Source organism: Hevea brasiliensis, chromosome 13 (genome assembly GCF_030052815.1).
Source record: "Hevea brasiliensis isolate MT/VB/25A 57/8 chromosome 13, ASM3005281v1, whole genome shotgun sequence".
Classification (NCBI taxonomy): Eukaryota; Viridiplantae; Streptophyta; class Magnoliopsida; order Malpighiales; family Euphorbiaceae; genus Hevea; species Hevea brasiliensis.
Genome location: NC_079505.1, coordinates 79,731,002 through 79,755,651, shown reverse-complemented (window position 1 = coordinate 79,755,651; position 24,650 = coordinate 79,731,002). Strand labels below are relative to the sequence as shown.

General features: G+C 33.7%; 4 protein-coding genes across 4 annotated transcripts; 3 read left to right on the top strand and 1 right to left on the bottom strand.

The window, feature by feature from the left end:
• The first annotated feature begins 5,469 nt into the window (after positions 1–5,469).
• Positions 5,470–6,330, top strand: LOC110660778 (uncharacterized). Its single transcript, XM_021819212.2, has 2 exons — positions 5,470–5,685; positions 5,766–6,330. The coding sequence occupies exons 1-2, from the start codon at positions 5,503–5,505 to the stop codon at positions 6,189–6,191; spliced, it is 609 nt and encodes a 202-aa protein (XP_021674904.1). The 5' UTR covers positions 5,470–5,502; the 3' UTR covers positions 6,192–6,330.
• A 280-nt stretch (positions 6,331–6,610) lies between these two features.
• LOC110660780 (nuclear transport factor 2) lies at positions 6,611–14,151 on the bottom strand. The gene is given in 11 exon segments (XM_058132387.1): positions 6,611–7,097; positions 7,233–7,296; positions 9,830–9,892; positions 9,977–10,098; positions 10,455–10,629; positions 10,747–10,985; positions 11,083–11,410; positions 12,750–12,935; positions 13,832–13,913; positions 13,915–14,024; positions 14,026–14,151. Coding segments are annotated over 11 exon segments (1,725 nt in total). The 5' UTR covers positions 14,131–14,151; the 3' UTR covers positions 6,611–6,846.
• A 1,277-nt stretch (positions 14,152–15,428) lies between these two features.
• On the top strand, positions 15,429–17,718 carry LOC110660811 (uncharacterized). The gene is made up of 2 exons (XM_021819249.2): positions 15,429–15,967; positions 17,470–17,718. The coding sequence occupies exon 1, from the start codon at positions 15,566–15,568 to the stop codon at positions 15,959–15,961; it is 396 nt and encodes a 131-aa protein (XP_021674941.2). The 5' UTR covers positions 15,429–15,565; the 3' UTR covers positions 15,962–15,967; positions 17,470–17,718.
• A 3,783-nt stretch (positions 17,719–21,501) lies between these two features.
• Positions 21,502–24,041, top strand: LOC110660777 (transcription factor TCP5). The gene is made up of 3 exons (XM_058132386.1): positions 21,502–21,990; positions 22,312–22,842; positions 23,026–24,041. Exons 2-3 carry the CDS (start codon positions 22,359–22,361, stop codon positions 23,526–23,528), a joined length of 987 nt encoding a protein of 328 aa, XP_057988369.1. The 5' UTR covers positions 21,502–21,990; positions 22,312–22,358; the 3' UTR covers positions 23,529–24,041.
• Positions 24,042–24,650: the final 609 nt, after the last annotated feature.

Below are 24,650 nucleotides of genomic sequence, written 5' to 3'. Positions count from 1 at the left end.
CTCTGTAAAAGAACTTCTCCTGAAGCCTGAAAAAATAGGTGAACAGGAGTGAGCTGTAACACTCCAAATTTTTAAATTTATTATTTTGTGAGTAATATTAATATTTTATTTTCTTTAAATTTTAGGAAATTATTTGAAATTTTTCAGATTTTCGAAGTCGGGTTTAATTTCCCCAAAATATAAAACTTTGATGATTTTTAAAAATTAATTTAAAGACCAAGTGATAAAACTAAAAATATATTTGGACTCTACGAAATTTTCTGATTTTTCTAGAAATTTTTTTGAAATATTTGGACCTCGTTTTCGGTCCCAAGGCAGAGTAAAAATTTAAAATTTTGTATCTTGAATCAGACCGGCCGAATCGAACTGGATCGGATTGAACCGATCGAATCGGACCGGCCCTTTTCTTTTTCTTCTTCTTTCTCCCTCGCGAGCCCGACGTCCCTCCTTCCCCTCCCGTTTTCTCTCTCCTCTCATCTCCCCTCGCCACCACAGCCTCCCCACCTCGCCGGCGAGTCGCCACCACAGCCTCCCCACCTCGCCGGCGCGCCTCCTCGCCCTTCCCTCCTAGCCAGCCGCCTCCTGGAACGCCGGGAAAGTGGGCGCGAAGACCACCCGACGCGCAGCGCGCCGCTTCAGCTTCTCAGCCGAAATCCGGCCGATCCGGCCACCGATTGGGTCAGGTCTTATGTCAAACACCATCTACACCTCGAGAGCTTTCCATAGACACCAAGAACACCAAATCCATCGAGCGGTTTGCCTAATTTTTATCTGGAAAATTTTAGCCTATTTCGACTTTTGGGCTAGATTTCTCGCAAACAGTGAATCCCACGAGAAAACCGAGAGTACCAGAGCACTCCACTCGTCGAAAGCTTCGTGGCAATATAAATTTCAAAATTTTTCGATACTATTTTTCGATGGGTCCTACGAAATTTCGTAGTGTTTTTTCGAGAATTACATGAGCTTAGAAAAATTCGTAAAAATTATATACTAACCCCCGTATTGTGGCCTTCGTGTAGGTACCTTCAATTCACGGAAATTAGACGGTTGCCTGGGTCTGTGAAATTCTGGCCAGACAGATCGGCTACCGAAAAAGTCTTACAATTGGATTGAGATTTTGGCTACCCCACCGTTGTCAGACGTCCCGAGTGCTTCCCCGGAGTCGGAATAGACATAGGTAAACCCGAACCTTACTTTTTCGTAATTTTTTAGTGCTTGAATTGGATTAAAAATCCATAAAATATTTGTGATAGCTCAGAAAATTATGATTCTTTTTTGCATTAGCTTAGTAATATTGCTAAGAACCGCGGGACAAAGTTTTAGAATTTTTAGAGCTTATTTGGATAGTTTTTGCAAAAAGAGTCAATCATAAGGACTAAACTGTAATTTTACATATTAAAATTGATGACTGTTTGGATGGGCCAGGAGGGGCTGTGTGATGTGATTGAGTTGTGAATATATGGTTTGTGGATATAGAAGTGTATTTTAAGCCTTTTTGCAGGTTGGGTAAGTCTTAGGTATAGGGGAGACTCTGCTGGATTTTCGACATGACTTAGGACGTATTTGGTCTTTTCTTAGTTTGTATTGAGTCAATTGTATTAAATAATTATAATAAAATTGTCATATGAGCCGGGACAGCCTTCTTCCTCCGCCCAGCCGCCACAGTGACTTTGGTTGAGTCTGTGAGTAAAATATTAATTTTTTTAATATTATTATATGTTTAAGCATGCTCATGCATCACTTGTAAATATGTATCTATGTAGTTAAACACTAGGCACGTTTTATGTTACATTCATAATTATTAAAGCACCATAAATATTGTTGTGGTAATTTAGAGCAGTGTGCGTGAGTTGGCGTGCGTGTGGTGTGGTGTTGGCTATGGACAGGACGGGTAGACACGGTTTGAGATCTTCGCTGGGACCCGGTCCTTCGGGGTAGACACGGCTTGAGTTCTTCAGTGGGACCCCAATTTAGTTTATTAAGCGAAAGTCTGGCTTGAGTTCTTCGCTGGCACATGTTGGATTAAGAAGGCTGTATAGGGGATCAGCTCCCATATATGTATTATTTGATATTATAGGGTGTGTAAGTGCTCCAAATTGCCTTTTTGATGTGATTTGTATGAAATTATGACGATGTTGCATTTCACTCTACAGGGTGCATTAGCTTTAGATAGCTATAGAGATTATGGTTAAAATTGATATTTTACTCTCTGAGTTAAACGCTCACTCCTGTTCATTATTTTTCCAGGCTACAGGAGGATTATTGTTGTGGTTAACCTATTTTTCTTCTTCGCAGGTCATTTATTTATGTTTGTGTAATTCTGTTAACTCATAAAATTTTTGCATGTGTTATAAATATTTATTTAATTAGGGTCTGTAATATAATTACCATGTTGGACCTGTAAACTTATTATATGTATGTATGTTGGACTGGATGAGGGAACTAAGCTCCCATTTATTTTTATGACATTTGAGAATATGGAGGGTGAGCTGAGCTCCCCAATTGATTATATATTGTGTTTATAAGTCGAGTGAGTCAAAAACTCCCCGTTGAAAGGTCCATTTTATGGCCGAACTCTGTCCGGTTAAATTCTTGAAATTGGGCCCAAATGGGCCTTAGAGTTGGGTTGAGGAATAGTTAGGCTTACTACGGGCCTCTAGGACTTTAGGCTGGCTCAGGTCCTAGTGCCGGTCCAGCCCATAGGTTGGGTTGTGACATGAGCATTCGACTTAGAGAGTAAAATATAAATTTTAAATATAATTTATATAGTTATCTAAAACTAATGCGTCATAATAGTGAAATGCAACACCATCATACATATCCATACAAGTCATATCATAACAGCAAAAAGGTAATTTGGAGCACACATACACCCAATAATATTCAAACAGTACATATACGGGAGCTGATCCCCTATACAGCTCTCTTAATCTAACCTATGTCAGCGAGTGTCTCTCAAGCCGGAATTTCGCTTAATGAACCAAATGCGGGGGCCAGCGAGTGTCTCTAAAGCCGTGCCTACCCCGACTTATTCATAAAGGACCGGGTCCCAGCGAGTGTCTCTCAAGCCGTGTCTACCCGTCCTATCTATATCCAATACTACACACCACACGCACGCCAACACATGCACATTGCTCCAAATTACCATAAACAACAAACATGACACTTTATCAATTAAGAATGCCTTATAAAACGTGCCTAGTGTTTAACTACATAAATACATATTTATAAATGATGCATGAGCATGCTTGAACATATAATAATATTGAAATTATAATTAAAATTAATATTTTACTAACAGTACACCAGAGACGACTTTAGAGGTTAGATAAAGGAAGATGGTTGACCCTGATCACCTACATAATTATATTATAAATTTATTAGTATTAAGTTAAAATAAAACTCTAAAGAGGCAACAGACAGCCTAATTCATGCCGAAAATCCGGCAGAGTTTCCCCTATACCTAGGACCGACCTAACCTATAAAAATGGTTCAAATAACACTTCTAAACTCAACCTATATCTCATCATCATTATATGGCCCCTCCTGGGCCCTCCAAACCAGGCAATACTCATAATCTTAAAAATTACGTTTTAATCCCTATAATTGACATTTTATAAAAATCCACTCAAATAAGCTCTAAAAATTCTAAAATTTTGCCCCATGGTCCTTAGCAATATTATAAGGCTATTGCAAAAGGAATCAAAATTTTCTGATCATCCACGAATATTTTATGAATTTTATTCTAACACAGTACAAAACAAAAATTAAGCAATATAGAGTTTGGGTTTACCTATGCCAAATCTAACACCTAGAACGCGTCTAGAACATCTAAAAATGCTAGGATTGACTATAATATTGGTTACATTCTGAGACGGACTGCTAGGCAGCCGGATCTGGCTAAAAATGCAGTCCTGACACCGGTGAGCTATCCTAGATCCAATTGCACCCAAATTAATTCCAAATTTCGTTATTAATTATCATAAAATTATTTTTGAATTTGAGAAATCGAAAAAGTTCAAAAATTTCACCAAGCGTTCTAGATTGTTTGATTATCGCCTTTTTCAAATGGTGTCCGATCGGAGCAGGACCAATCTTATCTCGAAGATTTCGCCATCGTGAGTCCATTGGTGGTCTCGGATTTTTGATATAACGGTCGGATCCCCAGGAAAATGGTCGGAAAGCCCACTACTGTGACTTTCTCTCTCATCTTTTTCTCTCTTCGTTTCTCACTTAAAACTTCATTATGCCGGGCATGGCTAGTCGGAAAATGGAGCTGGGTTCATGAGGAGTTGATGGCAGCTTGGATCGCCAGCGTTGGTGGTCGGAATCGATCGAAAAACAGCCAGAATTTCTCTCTCTCTCTCTCTTATTTTCCTTCCCTTTCTTCTCTCTCTTCCTCCCTGCTGCCTACTGCTGTGACTGCCACTGCCTGACGTCGTCCTACAGTGGGGGAGTCCCACCGGCATTGGTGCTGGCCGGCTAGCCGAAAAATGAGAGGGAGAAGGTGAGGGGGAGGGGTGGTTTTTGGGAGGTTTTCAATTTTCTGGGTTTTTTTTTTTACTTTTAATTTTATCGAAATTCCTTAACTTTTCTTATTTGTTCACATAGGTCCCTAATCTTTTTTTAATATATTTAAATTGATAATAATAATAATAATGTCAATAATAATAATAATAATAATTAATTTAATGACCACTAAATCAATTATTAATAATATAAAATAATATTTTATTAAACATTTAATATGGATGTTTAAAACTAGTCATATAAATAAATAATAATAATGATAAAAATAATAATACATGTAAAAATAATACCCATTTAATAAAAATTACTATTATAAATATTAATTTAAATTCATGAATAAAATATCAATAAATTATTAGCTTAATAAAATAAAAATAATAAAAATATATTTATTTAAAAAATTGGGTTGTTACAATTTTTAATTTTTATTTTAAGCAATATAAAATTTTTGTGATTTTTAATAGTTAATTTTTAAATTATTTATATTGACGAATTATTTACAAAATTAAAAAAATAATATTTTTATAAATTGATAATTTCAATTAAATAGATTCTAAATGCCTAAATGGTTGAATAGTTAATTTATATAAATTAAATCATCAGAATTATGGGCAAAAAAAATAATTAAAATATTTAAAAATATTTTTTAACTTAATAAGGGTTACATTATCAAAAATAATTTAGTAAAATTTATATTTTTTTAATATATTATTTTAGTATGAAAACTCCTGAAACGCCTTTTTAAAAAAGAAAATTCACAAATTTAAAAATAATTTTAATATAATACATGATAGTGAAATTTGTTATCACAATTATTGCAAAAAGATTAGGGAACCAATCAATAGCATAAATGCAAAAAGAGTGGCCAAACATATACTGACACGTGGATAACCCAACCCACCATATCATGTGATAGCTAGGCTTCCTGTCCATCGTTCATTCAGGAAGAAGAAGAAGAAGAAGAAGAAGAAGATGGATGCCGCAGCAATTTCTGGCAGCAGCAACAGGAGGATTCCATTTCCCAAATTTTCTCCTAATAGAATGAAATCTGCTGCAATAACGGAAAATTGTTCCACTTTTTCACCTCTTCTCATAAAGTCAATGGCTACCCAGAAACCATTACCATCAGCTGCCAAAACTGTTAGCTCCAGAAAGGTCAGTTCTTCATCCTTTATCTTATCAATTTTGAGATTCCTAATAATGGCTGATACCTCTCTCCCTTTGTAACAATGCAGAACTCAACTGTGTTTCCCCTTGATGAGCAAGGCCCAAGGAATAGCCCCGTGGTAGCCTCTCCTCCAGTTAAGCTACTCACTAGGGTGGAGCAACTAAAGCTACTGAGCAAAGCTGAGAAAGCTGGGTTGCTATCTGCAGCAGAGAAGTTTGGTCTTTCTTTATCAACAATAGAGAAACTGGGTCTCCTCTCTAAAGCAGAGGAATTGGGTGTCCTCTCTGCAGCAACTGACCCTGGGACTCCAGGGGCTTTGTTAAGCCTTAGCTTGGGATTGCTGCTTTTAGGTCCCTCTTGTGTTTATCTTGTGCCTGAGGATTACCCCTGGGAAGTTGCATTGCAGGTTGTGGTTACTTTGCTTTCTGTGGTTGGGGGTTCTGCTTCCTTTGCTGCCTCAAATTTTGTATCCAACTTGCAGAAATCAAACTAAATTGGACAAGCCTTATTTCTTTGTGTTTAATGTTTAATGTGAGTTTGCTGCTTTTTGATCCTTTTGTTCTACATTGTCTAATATCAACCTTTGCAAGGTTTTGCCCCCTTTATAAAATTGTACCGAGAATTCAATGACACTGGAGTCTGGACGTGTACTATTCACGCTATATAATCTTCTTATTTCATTGAAACCAACAGCTGAAGCAATGATGACGATTGCGAAATGCAAAGGATGGATTCAACCCATGTTTATGGATCAGTTAACAACAGTGGAGGATCTCCATTTAACTAAAAATTTAAATAAATTGAAGCCAAGTCAACAGAGATCATTCGTTGTTGTTGCTACTATATATTCCACAGGAGTCTGCCGGCGTGTGGGGTTAAGGACTTATAGAAGAAAGGGAGGGAGAGATCACATTTACAAACTTATATAAGCTTTCCATGAAGGATTACATGAGTGCACCAAAATACACTTCCATGCTATGTAAGCTTTTATGAAATGCCCCAAGGGGGGAAAACAAAAGAACAAGGATTCACAATAATATTCTTCTGGAGAGTCCCAAATATAAAAATAGAAAACCTGAACTTCTAGTGCCTTGACACCCCTCATTTGTACTGTCAAAAATCATCTATCCACTTTCATTGCCCTATGTTCAAGTAGAAACAGAACTACCTTTCACCCCACCCTGACGCCCTCCTCTTCTGCTTCCATTCTGATTAGCCCGCTGGTAATCCTCACCATTGTGCCCAGCTGAACCCTTGGCTCGCCCTGAAAACTCGCCCTGGTTTCTGAATTCATTCCTGATATAACCCCGGCCACTACCAAAGTTCCCACGATTCTTGAAACTGTCACTCCTATACCCACCTCTTCCGGAGGAATACCTCCCTCTCCCACTGCTACCAACTGCAAAAACAAGTAGCATTTGCACTTGTCGTCATATGATTACAAGCATATATAAGTATGCTTCAAGATACTCAGGTAAGTAAAAGCAGAAAAATGATCAATTAATTAAACAAGTAAAAAATATATCTAAATTACCTCGGGTGTTGGTTTTCTTTTCCTCAACAATAGCTTCATGATCCCCAATATTGATAGGTGACGCCTGAAATTTGTTTTCGCAATAAAATTTATTGCACAAGAAACTAAAGTAAAAGCCACATAGCCACACAAAATAGGCATAATGGCACCCACAATAAAAGTATGACTCAAACTCCACTTAAATCAATATCCCCTTTTGGAGGGAAAAGAAAAGCTAAACAACAGTAAGGCTGAGGAACGTGTTGACTGAATAAGGAAGTCTTATATCCTATTTTTTATTGTAGAACTAGATTCAAAAAAACTTGCTTGGTTATCATCTATACAATTCAACTCAAATTCCACCAAGTTCTAGCAACAATTACCTTACGGAGAAAAAAACAATGCAAGTGATTTAACTGATACAAATTGAAGTTGTGATCATGTGAGGAGTGAAATTAAACCACTTTTTGGCTTCATGTGGCTTATGAGAGGGATTCTTTTTCAGAATTGCTTGGTTGACTATTGTGGCCCTAGAAAAGAAAAGATGAATAAAATATCTCTCAAATTTTATCAATTCATTTATATATATATATATATATATATATATATATATATATATATATATAGAATGAAAGTAAAAAGACAAAAATAAAAAAGGTAAAAAAATCATAAAACCAGATTAACAATTTGAGAACGAAAGGAAAGAAGGAGCCGAACTCAGGAATAGCCGAATAGGAAGATGATAAAAATAAAAAATAATAAAAAAAGTACAAGTGCTGAGGTTGGGATTCAAACCCCAGCGAAAGATGCCTTAACATAAAAAAAACATAGTGGAACCCTGTGTTTTCTATAGAGACATCTTATACTTGTTTTCTGAAAGTAGTTGGACCTTTAGAGAACTGAAAAATTAGTTTTCAATTTTCTTTTTACAAAAATGTTAATATTTGAACAATACTCTTTTTTTCAGTTTTCTTAAAAAAAAAAAAATCCAGAAAAAAAGATTTTTTTTTAAACAAATAAACACACCCTAAGGTTTCCTTTTACTACTATATCCCAGGCCCTAAAATTGCCCATTTACCACTTGACATTGCTAAAGCAGCCAGCACATATAAAAAGAACTTCTCAGATAGTTATCACAACCACAAAGGGATCTTGGAATTAGGCACAAGGTGCAGAACGACTAAGTGAAATGAGGTGCAAAAGAATAACTAATCCCATGGAAGCCAACTCACATTAATAACATAAATCTTTTAGGATTTCAGTGCAAATGATTTCAGTATCTAAATAAAAAATAAAACTAAAAGATGTTAAAACTCTTAAATCATATCCTAAATTCCTAAGTTGTAATAATTCCAAGTAAAACCATAAGAAAAATACTCATCATCAAAAGTAAATAACTTAGTGTTTTTCTTTGTGACAAAATAAATATGTTGCATGCTGTCAATCTAACCTCTTTTCTTTCCTTAACTTCACATTGCTTACACTCAAATAAACAATTTAACATCAATTCTACAAGCCAGAATAATGGGCAGCATTTTCTTCTTCAAAAATTAAGAAAAAGCAACGAAAACATCCAAAACAAGGGGGAAAAAGCACCTAGACGATAGATAGGAATAAAGAGGCACATAGAAAAAGAAGAAAGAATAAATGGGTGTGAAAAGAAAAGAAAAAAAAAATAGTGGACAGTGGTGATAAAGTTGAATTAAATTTAAAAAAAAAAAGGGAAGAAACAAAAAAAAATTAGAAAAAGGAAAGTCAACTCATGACAACTAAACCATAGGAAATTTACATCTAGAAATGTCAAGTCATAAAAAATAGATCATAGGAAATCTAAAATAGAAAAGTCAACTCAGAAAACAAGATTTTAGTAATTAATCAATTTCATTACAAAATCAAAGGAACAAACTTACACACACACACACACACACACAAGTCAATCTCTAAGAGAGAATCGAGTGAGTTCGTTGAAATTTTTGTGAAATGTTGCAGAGATGTCCGTAGGTGTGCACCTTGACAAAAAGATGCACCTCTTGAACATTGCCTGCCTTTCGAGGATTGAGGTGCTAGTGGCTGTGCCTCTTGCACCTTGCAGCTTGGGACCGAGGCATGCTTTTACAACTATTTGCCTATCCTGCATTACAAAACTTTTCCTAGGCTGGACAGAGAACCATGCAAATTCATCAAGTAGAATTTCAACCCTAAAACTGCCTCTAAAGCTTGATCGTTTATTCTTCACTTTAAAGGAAATGAAAAAAAAAAGGGTCAATTTTGTATATATATATATACACATCTGAATCAACACAGGTTTTCCAAAAAGTAGTTACAATTGAAATTCTGAACCATTTAAAGTATAATTATACTTTCTTATAAATGGGGGAAAAAAAATCTACTATCCTGCACTCAAGTCTCATGCTTATGCTATAAACTCCTAATTTAAGAAGGAAAATGTTGAATCTGAGCACAAAATCTTGGTAAGCCATCTAATAAACCAAAATGCCACACAACATAAAAGAAGCATGCTTATTCAGCGAAGCAAAAATTTAAAAAAAAAAAAAAAATGTTGTAAAGCAAGATAAAGGACAAACCAACCTACAATAAGTGAATAAGATTAACAGTACCTCAAGTGCACTTTGCACGGAACCCCATGTTTCGAATTCAACAAAGCCGAAACAGAATCCTTGCTGCATGCCATCAGAAATAAACATAATAATATCAGTAATTTCTTATTTAAGGAAAAATGCATAAATTTCACGTGCAAAACAGACCTTATTACTTCTGACTTGGATGCCTTCATGCTTAATTGGCCCAAATTTTTTAAACACTCCATCAAGTTGTGCAGCTGTGGCATTAAAAGGTAAATTTCGTACATATATGGAATGACCTTCAGCTGTAACAAGCACAACATAAAAAAACAGAGATTATGGAAGTATAACTCAAAAGGCAAAAAAAGCATCTTCCACACAAAATACAAGATAGAAAAAAAAATATCCTTAGCCGAGCCTGCCCCATAATAGGCGGCTCCCACCCCACCCCACCCACCGATAGGGGTTGACCTAGGTCTTCTCCCTTGTAAAGGAAGGGGTATTCCCATCAGCAGGTGAAATGCCTTGCATTCACACCATAAAGTAGAATCTTAATATTTGCAATCAAAATGAAACAGATCAACTTAAGTTGCACATGTGCATCATTAACACAACCATATGTTCTCAAAATTAGAAATATATCAGGCAGAGTTATAAATACCTTCTTCATGAATATCACTACTTTCAGGAACACCACCACTAGTAGGAGCAGCAGCCTCTGGGGCATAAGCAGGTTTTACAGAATTAAGCGAATGTTTTTCAGAGTTGGCAGGAGCCACCTTTGATCTAGTGGCAGCAGACACTGAACCAGGCATTATACCTTTCATTACTTTCACCTGTACAATATTCAGGCTAAATAATCTCAAAATTAGGGAGAAAAATAAGGCACTAAGACTTGCAATAGAAAGAACTACTAAGATTTGCAATAGAAAGAACTACAAGAATCATCTCACAATTGAAGCATATGATTTCTTTGGAATTGGAGCATCTTCCAGGGCTACAGGAGCTGCATCAACACTTGTGAGAGTTTCATTGCGGGTAGAACCAGCTTGGTGTTCAACAACCTCTTCTTCAATCACTGATCCTTCCTCCTTATCAGAAGGATCACAAACTTCTGCACCATGATTAAGATTTTCCTCCTCAAAGGAAATAGCAAGATCCGCTGTAAGATGATCAGCATCCTGAGTGGAATCTGGAACAGATAATAAAGCAATTTCAACATTTGTTGGTCTCAATAAAATTACAATAAGAAGTAAAATGGAGGAAACAATAAGGAAAATCATGCCAACCTTCTTCTAAAATATCACCCCAACCTGGTTGTGTTGTTAAGGTTATAGGCACAGCATTTTCATTGACATCATTAATCAAGAAAGAATCCTTTGGAAATGATTCATTCTCCCCAACAAACCTAAATACATCATTCAACACGAAGTAGCCTTTGTCTTGTGGAGCAAGGAAAAATGTTTGAGAGAATTTCTTCTTCAAATTGTCCTTTCCAGTTAAGTAACCAGTAACAAGAACCATCACCCCTTTCTCATAAGACTCCTGTGCATCTGCATTTTTTATCTCAGCTGTGTAGTCTTCATAATTCAATGAGAGAATCTTGTCATTGATTGCCTGCTCCAAGACAAACAGCATGAAATACCACAACATAAACAAGCGCCATATAAAATAAATGCTGGAAACATCCCAGCACAACCTAATCACTGATGGAATAGTCTATCATTAACAAGTTTATGATGCAAGTTCCTTGTGCAGATCATACAATCTCCATAATGCTAAGCACAACACCACCAGCCATCGAAATCCTCATAAACATCATAACTCTTGCTCAAATTTCATAATGCTAAGCATATTATCATGAAAATTTCAGATTTTAAACAAAACAGAAATGTTGAAGCAAAAAATTGATGAGATTTTAAAATTTTACATGAGGTGAAAGTGAGTTCACAATGCTGGGAGCAATTCACCAAATAACAGTCTTTCACTTACCCTTTCACAATTATTTTTTTGAATGGATGAATAGACAAATGATAAGAGTGAAATACACATGAAATGATACAAACAGCTACATTCTTGCATGTGAAAGTGCATAGACATAATTGTTAATACAGATAAGCAACAAGACAAAACCAAAGTCACTAATGAATTATATTTGAGGACAAAAGCACTAATTATGACTGATGAGAGGAATGAAACCCTTTAATCAACACATTTGTTCTCCTTCACACCTTTTGAAATAAAAGAAAAACAAATGCCTTTGCACATGTCTAACTGGTGTTTTTATTTTTACAAATAGAGTTGCATGAAGTAGATTCTAGCCATGCCAATTGCCACTAAGGAAATATTTCCTTGCAATTGATAGTTGGATGACATCATATGTGACTCAACTTTCCCATTGATACTTTTGAGCAAATCTAAACTTCATCACAGATGCTCCTGAAGCATCACAAGTCAGAACAATTTCAGCTTAAAAAAAAGTTGTTTCATAAGGGACAATGATAAAAAGAAAGCAATCATTCACATTCTTAAAAATGTTCCATAAATCTAGCCAAATAAACTTTTCCTCTCCATTTTACAAATCATTCATCAAAATGTCCAAAGACATCACCAAAAGGTCACAAGAATCCAAAATATGTTCAATCTAGTGAAAGATATGACATTCATACAATAGTACAACATAAGATTTGGTGTACAAGAAAAGTTGCCCCAATTTCATGATGTCAATGTGAATTTGTGTCCTAGGCTCCAAGTATAGTTGCTCTCAGCTCTCCCCAATCTATGGAAACTAAGGGGTCTTAGGTTTGAGTCTCCCATCTGATAAATGGGATTAGGAAAAGGTGGAACGGCTATCCCGTATAGCATACCAAACTCACTAGAACTTCATTTTAGGCCCAAAAAGAAGAAAAGAAAAAAGAAAGTGATTTTGTTCTTGAGATATTAAAAAATTTCTTACTTGCATGGTAGTCACTGTTGTCATAGTGCCATCAGCATCTGGCCGGCTTAGCAAACTTGAATCCTGATAAAATTTATGAACCAATCCAGGGGATTGGTGTAAAATATGGTAATACTGCTCCACAAAGGCATTGCCAACAACTTCAGCACTAGGAGCAGGAACAGAAGAAGTTTCCTGCATTGCCATCTATAAATAAAATCCAATGCAAACATTCAGCAAGTGAAGTGTACCAATGAAATAATCAGATAAATCAAAAGGATTTAACCCAAAAGGGAAAAAAACAAAAGCAATAAAGAATTCTGAGGAAATTGACCAAACAAAATAACTCAATTAGCACGGAAAGGTACATCCGGAGTTTAAAAAAAGAAAGACAATGATTAACTAGTGGGCAAAATATCTCAGATATCCAAATTAAGTTTGAATAAATAAGTTTCTATCACCGTGGACAAGCTACCATGAAAATTCACAGATTTTAGACTACTCAAAATGCCAAATACTTTGGTAACAATAGCTTGCTTATCCTACAGCTTATGAAGAAGGCTCAAGACTCCCTGAAAACAATAATAGTAGCAAAAGGAGTAGGCAGAGGTCAAAGCGAATTAGTAGAGTAAGGTTGACAGAGCAATGTGCTCATATATGCTCAATTTGCTGCCTCAAGATCCTGAAATGAAAATAACCAAGAGAAATCAAGCAAAACCCAACACGCGGTTAGAATCCAAAAGACAAGATTTTTGAGAAAAGTGGGAAACTACCAAAAAGAAAAACTATAAAAAAATAATAAAAAAACTCGTGAAACCGAGTTCATATGGAAGCATGTACAATATTAGAACAAATTTCAGAAACAGTAAGGCACATGCATTAAAGAGAGCTATAAACGAGAGACATGAAGATTAAACACAGCAAGACCAAAGTCCCAAATCCAAAGAACAATAAAATATTAATAATAAAACAAAAAATAAACAGTAGAATGCAAAATTATAGAAAGCAATTGTCCTAAAAAAACAAGATAGCAAACATGGATCAATCAGATCAAAAAAGGAAAGAAAGCAAAGTAATGAGAAAAGAAAACATATTAAAGGTACCTGATTGGTTGGTGTTTGATTTGGGTTTCGCAGATAGACAGTAAAGGAGACAACAGAGAGATCTGTTAAGACCTGAGAGGAGGAAGATGAAGAAAAAGGAGGAGGAGAGAAAGTAAGCGTACGAATCAAGGTAAGGAAAGGACGGAGCAAAGATGCTCTGAGAGAGAGAGAGAGAGAGAGAGAGAGAGAGAGAGAGCTATGTGATGCAATGTAATGTTCGCATATTTTGGTAGCTCCACGAACATAACACAAAATCCATTTTCATGGTTAGTTGACGAGCTAGGTTGCCTGTCACCCATGTTGATTTTCTTTTTCTTTTAAAAAATAATTTAAAAAATTTTTTGACCTAAATATATTTAATAAAGAATTGTAAATCTAAGCAAGCATTAACTAATCTTTAATATACAAATAAGTATGAATAATAAAAAAAATATTTATATTGAAAATATTAAAATTTTGAGTAAAGTTTAATAATTAAATTTGGGTATTAGATAAAACAAATAATAAAAATTTTAAATTACAAAATTATTTGAAAATAGAACACAATTAATATAATTTTAAGAATAAAAATTTAAAACAAAATCATAATTCTTAAAAAAAATAATAATCTTGTAGAAAAATAGCATCTAATTGCATTTTGGAGTAGCGAAATTTTATATATAAAAAATTTACCAATAAATATGATTAAAATTATCAAAATTTATGTATCAATTTATTCTAGAGATGTCTAATTTGACTTATTTAATTTACTTATTAAAAATATATTATTCACTTGTATATATTAAAAAAATTAAGGGAAAAAATATTTTTCTTAATATAATTGTATTTTAATAATATAATTTATACTTCTAAGTGATTATAAATTTTTAATAACAATTAATATAATTTTATAGTTTAATAAAAAATATAAACATATGTACTATTTAATTTTAAAATCTAAAATAAATTAATTATTAAATTATTTATACTACCTTTAAATTATATTAATTTTAATATTTTAATATAACACTTCATAAAAAATTATTAAAATACAACTATTAATTATAGTGAATCCATCATAATCGCCGATCAGAGTGTATGCATTGAATAATAACCCATTACTAAGGCAGGCAAAATTTGATGATTTTGAATTGTAACTAATGTGTTTAAGGGTTGAAATGATTTAAAATTTATGTATTTTCATTTTTTTTATATATATAATTCATAAAATTGTAATTATATCACATTTGTTTATTTTCAAAAACTCTTTTTTAATTAATATATTAATTAAAATATATTTATAAAATATTTAGTTATTAATTTAAAAAATTATATTTTTAATTATTATTATTATTATTATATTATTTATAAATTAATATTTTATTTACATAAAATATTTTTAAACTATTTATATATTTAAAATTTATTTCACCATTAAGTGAAAAAATATTATTAAATTATTTTTTAAATATATTAATAATAAAAATTACATTAATATTTTAATAAATTGCATTGCATTAAGATTATATTTATTGTTTTTATTATTTTTTATCGAAAAAATGAATATTTATAAAATATTAATTATTGAATTTTTTTTTCTAATTTCTTCTGACTTTCTCTGTATTCGCAAATCATCCTCCAAAATCCAAAATCCACTTCCACTTCTCAAATTAATCCCACCCCATTCCCTATCGGGCCACTCCTTCATTAATCAACAGCTCCGCCGCCGCTTTGGCCTCTCTCTCTCTCTCCGAGATGGCGAAACCCGCCACCGCTGCCACTTCCTCTCTCTTCCAAACCCTAAAACGCTTCATCAAGAAGCCCTGGGAGATAACCGGGCCATGCGCCGACCCGGAATACCGATCCGCCGTACCCAATGCTCTTGATTACCGTATCCACTGCCCTGCTACCCCCAAGGTCTTGCCCATCGTGCCCACATCGGACCCAGAAACGGTATACGACATCAAGTATTACACTCGCGATCAGCGCCGTAATCGACCTCCAATTAAACGCACCGTCTTGAAGAAGGCTGATGTGGAGAAGATGATGAAGGAGAAGACCTTCGACGTTGTGACTGATTTCCCTCCCGTTTATTTGACTGCGAAAGTTGAAGAGGACTACAACGCTCGAGGAGGTGGCTACCAAAAATAAAAATTGGTGAGCTTTTTTTTCTAAAAAAAATAAAAAAATATAGATTGGTTATTGTATTTTTCGAGCTTTTGAATAATGGATTTTGATTTATTATAATGGCATTTGATTTGTGCATCAATTTTGAAGTTCTGTATTGTTTATTGGCGATCTGGAAGTAATTATACATGTTGTAGAACGAATTTGTGAATATCTGATGTTTTCAGTCCTATAATTTCTGAGTTCGGCTGTTGTTTAAGAGGTGAATATATGGTGTCTGAATATGATGGGCTTTAGAATTATGATTTGAATTCATGGGATGGGGTTTATGCCTTTTTGTGGTTTCGATTTGTAGGGTCATTAGATTTGTGCATCTTTGCCTTTTCCATTATTTTTGTTGATTGAAGGTGGGAAAGCCTTCAGATGCATTTTTTTAATATTGGATTCCAGAAATCCTGCTAGGTTTGGATTAGTCCTGGGTATTCTTAATGGTTTTATAGGGATTTCAATGTTCTAGCATCCTTTGTTTGGGGAACAGTATAGTAAACATGTTTGTGTTGTGCATTATTGGTATTTCAAAATTTTATTTGATGAAGATTGAGGAGCTTAAAGCTGGTGCTTTTACTCGTTATCTAAGGTTAAATGAATGAATAATTGCATATATGTTTTAACGGCTTCAAGCTTAAGCTTTTGCAAATTACCAGGAATAAATGTTCGCATGACATTCATTTCTTTTGATTCCAGTGAAAGTTGGAAACAGATTCTTGCATATGATGCATTCTTACAAAATGCTTTACCAAAGAAAATTACAGTTTTTGTACAATGGGTTGGGTGGACGTGACAGGAGCATATACTTTCCTTCAATCTAATGGTCTTGTAATGGTGTTCTTGATCCCCACATGGAATCTTGTAGAACATAAAACTTTCTACCTTGCCATTGTGTATACCCCTTTGAGTGGAAATTCATTCAACCCTGGGGTTATTGTGGCCTTCTATTATAATTGCAAGCATTCTACTGATAATTCTATTTTTGTGTAATTTGGGATATTTGCTTATTTTTCTTTGTTTCTTTTAATCTTTTTTTGAAGACAACTTTGTAGAGATCATAATTGGTTATATCATGGTATAATGTAGATTGTTGTGTTGGAAAATCCTGCTGCTGAACATTTAGCATATTAGTTCTATGTTTATAGTGATGTTACTGGAGTTTACATGTAGCTGTTACTCTGTAATCTATGTGAAACAAATGTGAGTATAGTTACGTTTGTATATTTTTTATTGGTTTAAGTATATTTTTTTAATTTAGCATGAACTATCGGTTAGTTTGTGTACTGCAATCATCCTGTTTGGGCTTTTGGTTTGTTTATGTTTGTTGTTTTCTTATTTGCAGAACGAATTTTGTGCACTCCGAAAATTTCTTGGATTACAGTGAACTCAAAAAATTTTTTAATGACTAGAATTTATGAATAATATGAGAATTTTAGGTGCAAACTATGATTACTGATTCCAAAAACTTGTTGGCTTCTTACCAGGTTTTCTTGGATTGTGGCAAAAGCTGCATGCTTCACCTTAGTGTTAATATATCTTTTCTATCCACTGAAGAGGTTTAATCTTGGTTCTCCTGCAGTTTAAAGACTCTGGAAATTGACATCAATAAGAGTATTTGTTCGTACGTTTTTGTTTAGTATTGTTTATGTATGTGTATAAAATCCAAATGCAACAGCTGTTTGGAGGATGAATGATGCATGTCATATGTGAAACATCACTTAATTTTCTTTGCATGATTTGTCTAGTGAGACTCCTTGATGCCATTTCAACCTTTGTCTAGTGCAATTCAAGAGATGCGACTAAAGAAAATTAGAGCTTTAGTGTGCTGGGAGGAGCTCATTGCTAATCACTGGGGTCTTAACAGTGTTGTGTTCTTCTGGCACTTTGGTCTTAAGGTAACATAACATGCTGTATAGACTACAGATCATCTTACCTGTGTACTGGGAACTGATGCAGAGGTGGATTGCTTATATGCATCCATTTGAACTGAAGTTTCCTCAAAAAGTAAAGTGCTGTGTTCAACCACCGATTATTAAGAAAAAACTGTAATGGGAACCAGCATTTTTTATTTGGGAGATATGGGACCAACAATTTTTTGCTAATTTAACAAGTAGCAATGAAAGCATCCGTGTTGGTGCTCCTCGCTGCTTTTTCTGCAACTCTTAATGGGCTTAGTGGGCCAGTTCATGTTCTACTACAGTGTTTAAGACACTATCATGACCCACCAATAGGGCGTGTAGATGGAAATTAAATTATTTTTATATTTGAATTTATGAATAACAAAATTATATTTATTTTTCACTTTTAAAAAAATATTTTGAAATAAAATTCTTCTGATGTGAGTGTCTAAACCTATTTTGCTTTATTCTAAATTCAAGACAACATGAAATCTGGAACAAGTGACCTAGAAAAGCGATTCATCAACCATGGTCAATGGGTAAAATTAAACCAAAGCAATTGTAGCATTCCTAAAACTGAGAGTTAAATGGGAATGGGATTATTAGAATTTTAGGACATAAACACTCTACAGCAGTTGAAGCCATGCAAACAAAGTTCAGGCCAGGCCTCATTAATTTTCTTATTTTTCAAAAATTCACATTCTTCTCTCTCACTCTCTCTCTCTCTCTCTCTCTCTCATAAAGTCATGTCTTAAAAGTCAATAAGGACCATAAATAGCTCTTTACTTCGAAATCGGACCCAGTCCTGTATTCAGACAATGAAAAATTGTTGCCGATGAATAAGATTTTATATGATGACTTGTTTCTTAAGGTCCAGAAGCAAGTAATCCTATCAGCAAATCTGCTCAGCACATTAATTTCTATCAGAGTTTCAACTACTGGATTGATATATTAGAAAATCATATACTAGTTTATTATTTTTTTGTTGTTTGTTGAGAGATAGATACACCCACACTTCAATGTCGAAAATAGATATTTGTTAAAATTATGATAATATAAAAATAAAGACCTTATTAAAATATACTAGTTTATTAAATAATTAATAGTTTATCATTCTTGATTTTGGAGACGTCAAGGTTGGCGGTAGCAGCTGAATATAGTGATCGATCAATACAAAGACTGATTATAGTTCAAACAAGCTAAGATAGAACCTGCACGCATGCATGTGTATGTTGGTTGTGCGCGTGAGTGGGTGTTAGGTTGAGAAGGGGAGAAAAGAAAGGAGGACTTTGGCTTTTTATGGTCGCAAGAAGACGTGCAGTTAACTTTCTCTGCTTTGAATTATTGAGACTGCACTCGCGTTTATCTTAGGTTTGATCAATATCTCTACATTTCTAGGGCTTGTCGCTGTCACTTTCATGGCATAATAGAGTAATAACTGCCTGATCAGAGAAAGAGAAAAAGAAAATTATAACCAAAAAAAAAAAGAAAAAAGAAAAAGAGAATAAAGAAAGGAAAGGATATTTTAGATGGTTCTTGATTTAGCCTTCTTTTAAATCTCCTCTTCCCCCTTTTTGCTTCAATTGTTGCCATGCCAAGTTCTACAAAAACACTAAAAATTTTAGGGAAGATTCCATTGTCTTAAAAATTTATATATCTTTAAAAAATTTTCTTTAAAAACCCTAAAAACCAGAAAAAAAAAATGAAAAGAAAAAAAAAGAAAAAACCCTTCAACGGGAGATCGTTGTATTGTTGCCCTTGGTTTGGTGCAGGTACATATATTAATTTCCGACAACAACTGTGAAAAGAGGGATAGAAAGAGAGGTCTTAGGGTTTTGAATTGCCCTGAAGAAAAATAGGTTTAATTTCGAGGGTTCAGACTGTTAGGGTTTTTAACTTGTTTCGATGACATAGACATATAAAGTGACAGAGATATAAAGCAAAGCTCAGCTTTTGACTGATGCAAATTAAATGCAACTGCTGTACTATTAGACCTCAATTATTTTAGGGAAGATTCCATTTTCAGGATAATTAAGGTAACCCAAAAAGAAAACCACAGTGTTTTCTCAGGTTTCTCAAGTTCTGATAGTTTTCTTTATTAGTTAGGGCTTTTTTTTTTTCCATTATTTTTCATTATCCATGAACATTACAGGGAGTAGTTTACTTATATCAGGGAATTTGTTCAAGCTATTGGCCAATTGCTGTTACGGCATACAAAAATTAAATCAGAAAATTAAAAAAAAGATGAACTACTGCTAATTAAGTATCATTTTGATCATATGAAGAACCATTCATTAATTAAGCATATAATTTTGTTAATATATGTAGAAAGTAATTAAGAAATCTGGGTTCTGGGCAGTTTAATTAAGTTAAATTTCTGCTGTGCAAATCTCGCTGCAATATGTGTGGTCCTTTCAATCTACTGTTAGTAGACGCTTAAAGAACCTACACTGGTCCCTCACCCAATTTAATCTTATATAACCTAATTCAAATTTTATTTTTGTATGTATTTTTTTGTATTTAGGACTATTTTCTAGTTATTTTTTGCTCATCAAAATTAAATATTCTCTGCATTTAAAATGAATGCATGCTTGAGTTATTTAATTTGCTTCTGAAAAAGCTAATTTTCATGTAATTAGCTAATAATTAATTAGACAAAATTTTATAATTATTTCAAGATAATATTTCAGCTTACCTTATAATTACCTTATATTTTATGTTTAATATTTATTCATCTTACTAGTAAAATAACTGCATAATATGAAGATGTGCCGCTGGGAGACATTCTCCATTCCCATCTCCATCTCTTCACCAGGAAAATTTCAATTTGTTCCCATTCCCATTTTTTCAGAAAAAAATTTTTCTGCCTACCAATCACTAGTATTAGAATCATCTCAAGGAATATGAGATCTCAAGTCCGAGTTTTAATTAGAGCCGATTATATCAAAAACACTCTTTCACTCAATTTTTCTTCTTTTTTTTAAAACTCCACTTAATTTTTATTATTGTAAGAAAATTTAAATATTTAATACATTAATTTCAGTTTTTTTAATACAAAATTAATTTAAACTGCTTAAACTCTAAATTTCTTAATTTTTAAGATAACTTTAATATCTCTGAACTAAAAGAATTTAAATTTTATAATAAAATAATGCTTTCAATAAAAATTTGTTTTACTTCAATAATCAAGTCATTTGTCTATTATTGTCATTTTTTACTATTAAATATTTAAAATAATTAATTTAAATAATATAATTAATGAGAATATATATACAGTAGAAAGACACATATTATCCAACACAAGAACTTTTTTTAATATATAAGCAAATAGATTAATTTAATTAAATTCAGGAAAAACTTAATATATCTCATCTAACTTAAAATAATACATGCTAAGTTGAAAAATCTGGAAAAACTCAGGAAAAAAAAATCAATCACACAAGGTGACAACCAACAATTACAAACTTAATTAGCTTTAAATACATTCAAGGAGGCATGCATTATAAAGCTACGATGTAGATGTCAAAAAGTATAAGCTCTCCTTTTCTAATAAGTGTTGGATGGTCCCCTGTGGAAAATTAACCATGCATCCACACCTAGTGTACCATTGAAGGAAGACCAGCCATCCCTGTGGAAAATTAACCATGCATCCACATCTAGTGTACCATTGAAGAAAGACCAACCATGCATACTTCATTATTAGGCAGGTCATTGTTGATCAGTCGGTGGTTTGAACAATTTTCATCAATTTTTTTTTGCTGTTAATTCCTGCTAGTTGCCGTGTCAACATGGTATTGGTCTCCATACCTTTATTCTTTTTCAATATCCTATGGTTTTAAAAAAATCTGGCATCTTTAATTACCTCTCTTTCCTAAAATTATGAAACATTTCTTCAAATTCATATTCTTAATTTGCAGATACATTTGATATTGTGAAGTTTAGACCTTCTCAGGGTCATTTAAATTGAAAAAACAAGACATGAGTAGGACTTTCATGACGTTACTATTACCTTTTCTTGCTGCTGCTGCTGCTCCTCCTCCTTCAGATCAGCCATGCTAATTAAGCATAGTCTTTCAGTTGCAAGAACCCCACAATTTTCTGCCTGATGTAAGTTCAATTTTACATATGCTATAACTGTTCCATTTATGTTTGATAATTGCAACTTCTTGAATTTTGATTTCTTCAATCAGATTTATTAATCTAGATTCCTATCCTTAACCCCAACAATCACTTGATGCGTACTTCTTTATCAAGTTGGAATTCAGCATATATCCCACCAAAAACAAAAGAAATCCGATTTCATCCTTTTATATAATGATCTTTTCTCTCAAGAACTGCATGAAATGTTCTAATTTATTCAAATCCCATTCGAACAAGCTATAGAGAAGAGAAGAGTATGGTGATGGAATGTTTTATATGCAATTACAGGTAATTAAGTCTAGACTTTGCAACTCAATGATGAGAGAAGAAATAAGATGATTACAGGTTCAAGAGAAAAGGTTTTTCAAGCAAAGGGAGAGGGAGATGCTGCTAATGACAACAAGTTATCCAAGGCAGCACCATCTACTCCTTCAAGACATTGGTCAGCATTTAGGAATCCAAGAATTGTGCGAGTGTCGCGATCTTTTGGAAGAAAAGATAGGCATAGCAAGGTTTGCACTGTGAAGGGATTGAGGGACAGGCGAATCAGGCTTTCTGTGCCCACAGCCATTCAGTTATATGATCTTCAAGATAGGCTGGGGTTGAGCCAGCCTAGCAAGGTAATAGATTGGTTGCTTGATGCCACTAAGAATGATATTGATAAGCTTCCAACTCTCCAGATTCCTCAAGGATTTGGCCAATTCCATGATCAGCAGATGCTGCTTTCTCAGCTATCAAATTCATCTCTTGTTCCTAGTTTCTTTGATTCGAATTCGGATGGAGGATTTCACTCCCTAGGAATAAAGATCAATGGTAATAGCAGTAGTCTTGATGGAAGGGATCACCAACACACAGTGGCAAATTCTAATAAGAATTGGGAGGCAGCTGAAGCTTCATTGAGATCAGGAAGAAGTAATGAAGTTGAAGTTAGTAATAGCAGTAATCTTAATGGAAGGGATCACCAACACACAGTGGCAAATTCTAATAAGAATTGGGAGGCAGGTGAAGCTTCATTGAGATCAGGAAGAAGTAATGAAGTTGAAGTTAGTATTGCTGACAAAGGAAAGTGGATCAAAACAAATGAACAAGAAAATCAAAATTGGTTTTGCAATTACACTACTACTGGAAAAGTCTCAGCTCAAAAGTTCTTTCCTCTAACCAGTAGTAGTACTCAATCTTCCTTACCTGGTTTGCCAAACAATCCCATTTCCTTCAATCCCTACTTCCATTGGGATCAATTTCCGATCCATGGATTTCTACCCAAATCAGAAACTTCCCTCAACAGCAACAGCACTGTTTCATTGCCACCATCATCATCATCACAACCTTTTTCCTCTGCTTCTCAATTCTTTCTATGTCCGCTCGCAACAATGTCTTCATTCTTTCCGCAATATCCTCCTTATGCTGCCACTCCCTTAGAGAATGAGTCGAAGGAAATCAACCATTTCCGGTTGCTGAGCTCAGGTTCACAGCATATCCTGCCAAATTCTCGTGCAAAAAGCTAACCAATGGAGAAATTTCTCATTGAATGGAAATCCTGGATTTGCTCATTCTCATCAAAGTAACAATGTAAGGCAGCCTGTTCATAATGCCTCGCCACATGGCTATAGTTTAATAAGTTCAAGCAGAACTCAGCAAGCACATGGTCTGGGCCTCTAGGGAGAAGTATTGGATTATATATATATATATATATATATATATATATATATATATATATATATATATTGCTGCTCTAAAATTGAAAATGCTGCCTCATTTCATCCCAATGCATCATCATGGAAGCAATATCAACTTGGAGTCAATTAATCGCCTGTCGCCATGTTCAGTTGTTTCCTTCTAATACAAGTAAGAAGCTAGTTATTTCTCCCGTGTTAACTAGTTTTATTTATACATACAGATATGATTAGCAGATAGTGAAAGCTGAAGTTTGTAATGTGGCAATCTTATATACATTTGCATTTTTGGGTTTTAATTCAGTTCTTGGAATGCTTGATAATGCACATTGACGAGTGTTATAATTTGGAGTATATGACTGAGAAAATATGGTTGATAAGCAGGCCTATTTTGCACCTATGATCACTGAATTTCAGCTAAATTTTTTTATTTATAACTGAGTAAAAATTTTCTATTCTCGCTAGTTTTAGAATTAAAAATAGGTTATAAGACTTCTATACCTATTTGAGCAAACAAAAAGTTTAGTTATAAATTGCTAGAAATTATAAATTGCTAGAAAAATTTAGTAAGAGTGAGTTGGATCAGTATATGAAACAAATAAAATTAATTAAGTGATATTTAACATTTGCAAATTAAGGCTTTAGAGCGTTTGTATATATATTTACAGAGAATGGTGCTTGATCTAATATATAATGAGGTAAATCCTCTAATTTTTCTAATTCATTCAATGCATGCCATTAGTAGATAGGATATGAAAAAATTTAAAAAAATAAAAATAAAAAAAAAAGTTCATATAGAGAAGAGAAATTGATCGATGAAAAATTATGAAAACAATTTCAGTATATACCATATGACCATTTTTAATAAAAAGAAACAAATATATAAATAATAAAAGTAAATTTTTTATTGTATTTTTTTTTTCTATTCTCATGGAAGTGTTCATTTATATTTTT

Excerpts from the sequence above, each read along its gene's own strand:
- LOC110660778 (XM_021819212.2), top strand. The coding sequence starts at position 5,503 with ATGGATGCCGCAGCAATTTCTGGCAGCAGCAACAGGAGGATTCCATTT. Across the intron at positions 5,686-5,765 it reads AAACTGTTAGCTCCAGAAAG|AACTCAACTGTGTTTCCCCT; the intron begins GTCAGTTCTTCA and ends GTAACAATGCAG.
- LOC110660811 (XM_021819249.2), top strand. The coding sequence starts at position 15,566 with ATGGCGAAACCCGCCACCGCTGCCACTTCCTCTCTCTTCCAAACCCTA.
- LOC110660777 (XM_058132386.1), top strand. The coding sequence starts at position 22,359 with ATGATTACAGGTTCAAGAGAAAAGGTTTTTCAAGCAAAGGGAGAGGGA. Across the intron at positions 22,843-23,025 it reads AATAAAGATCAATGGTAATA|GTGAAGCTTCATTGAGATCA; the intron begins GCAGTAGTCTTG and ends ATTGGGAGGCAG.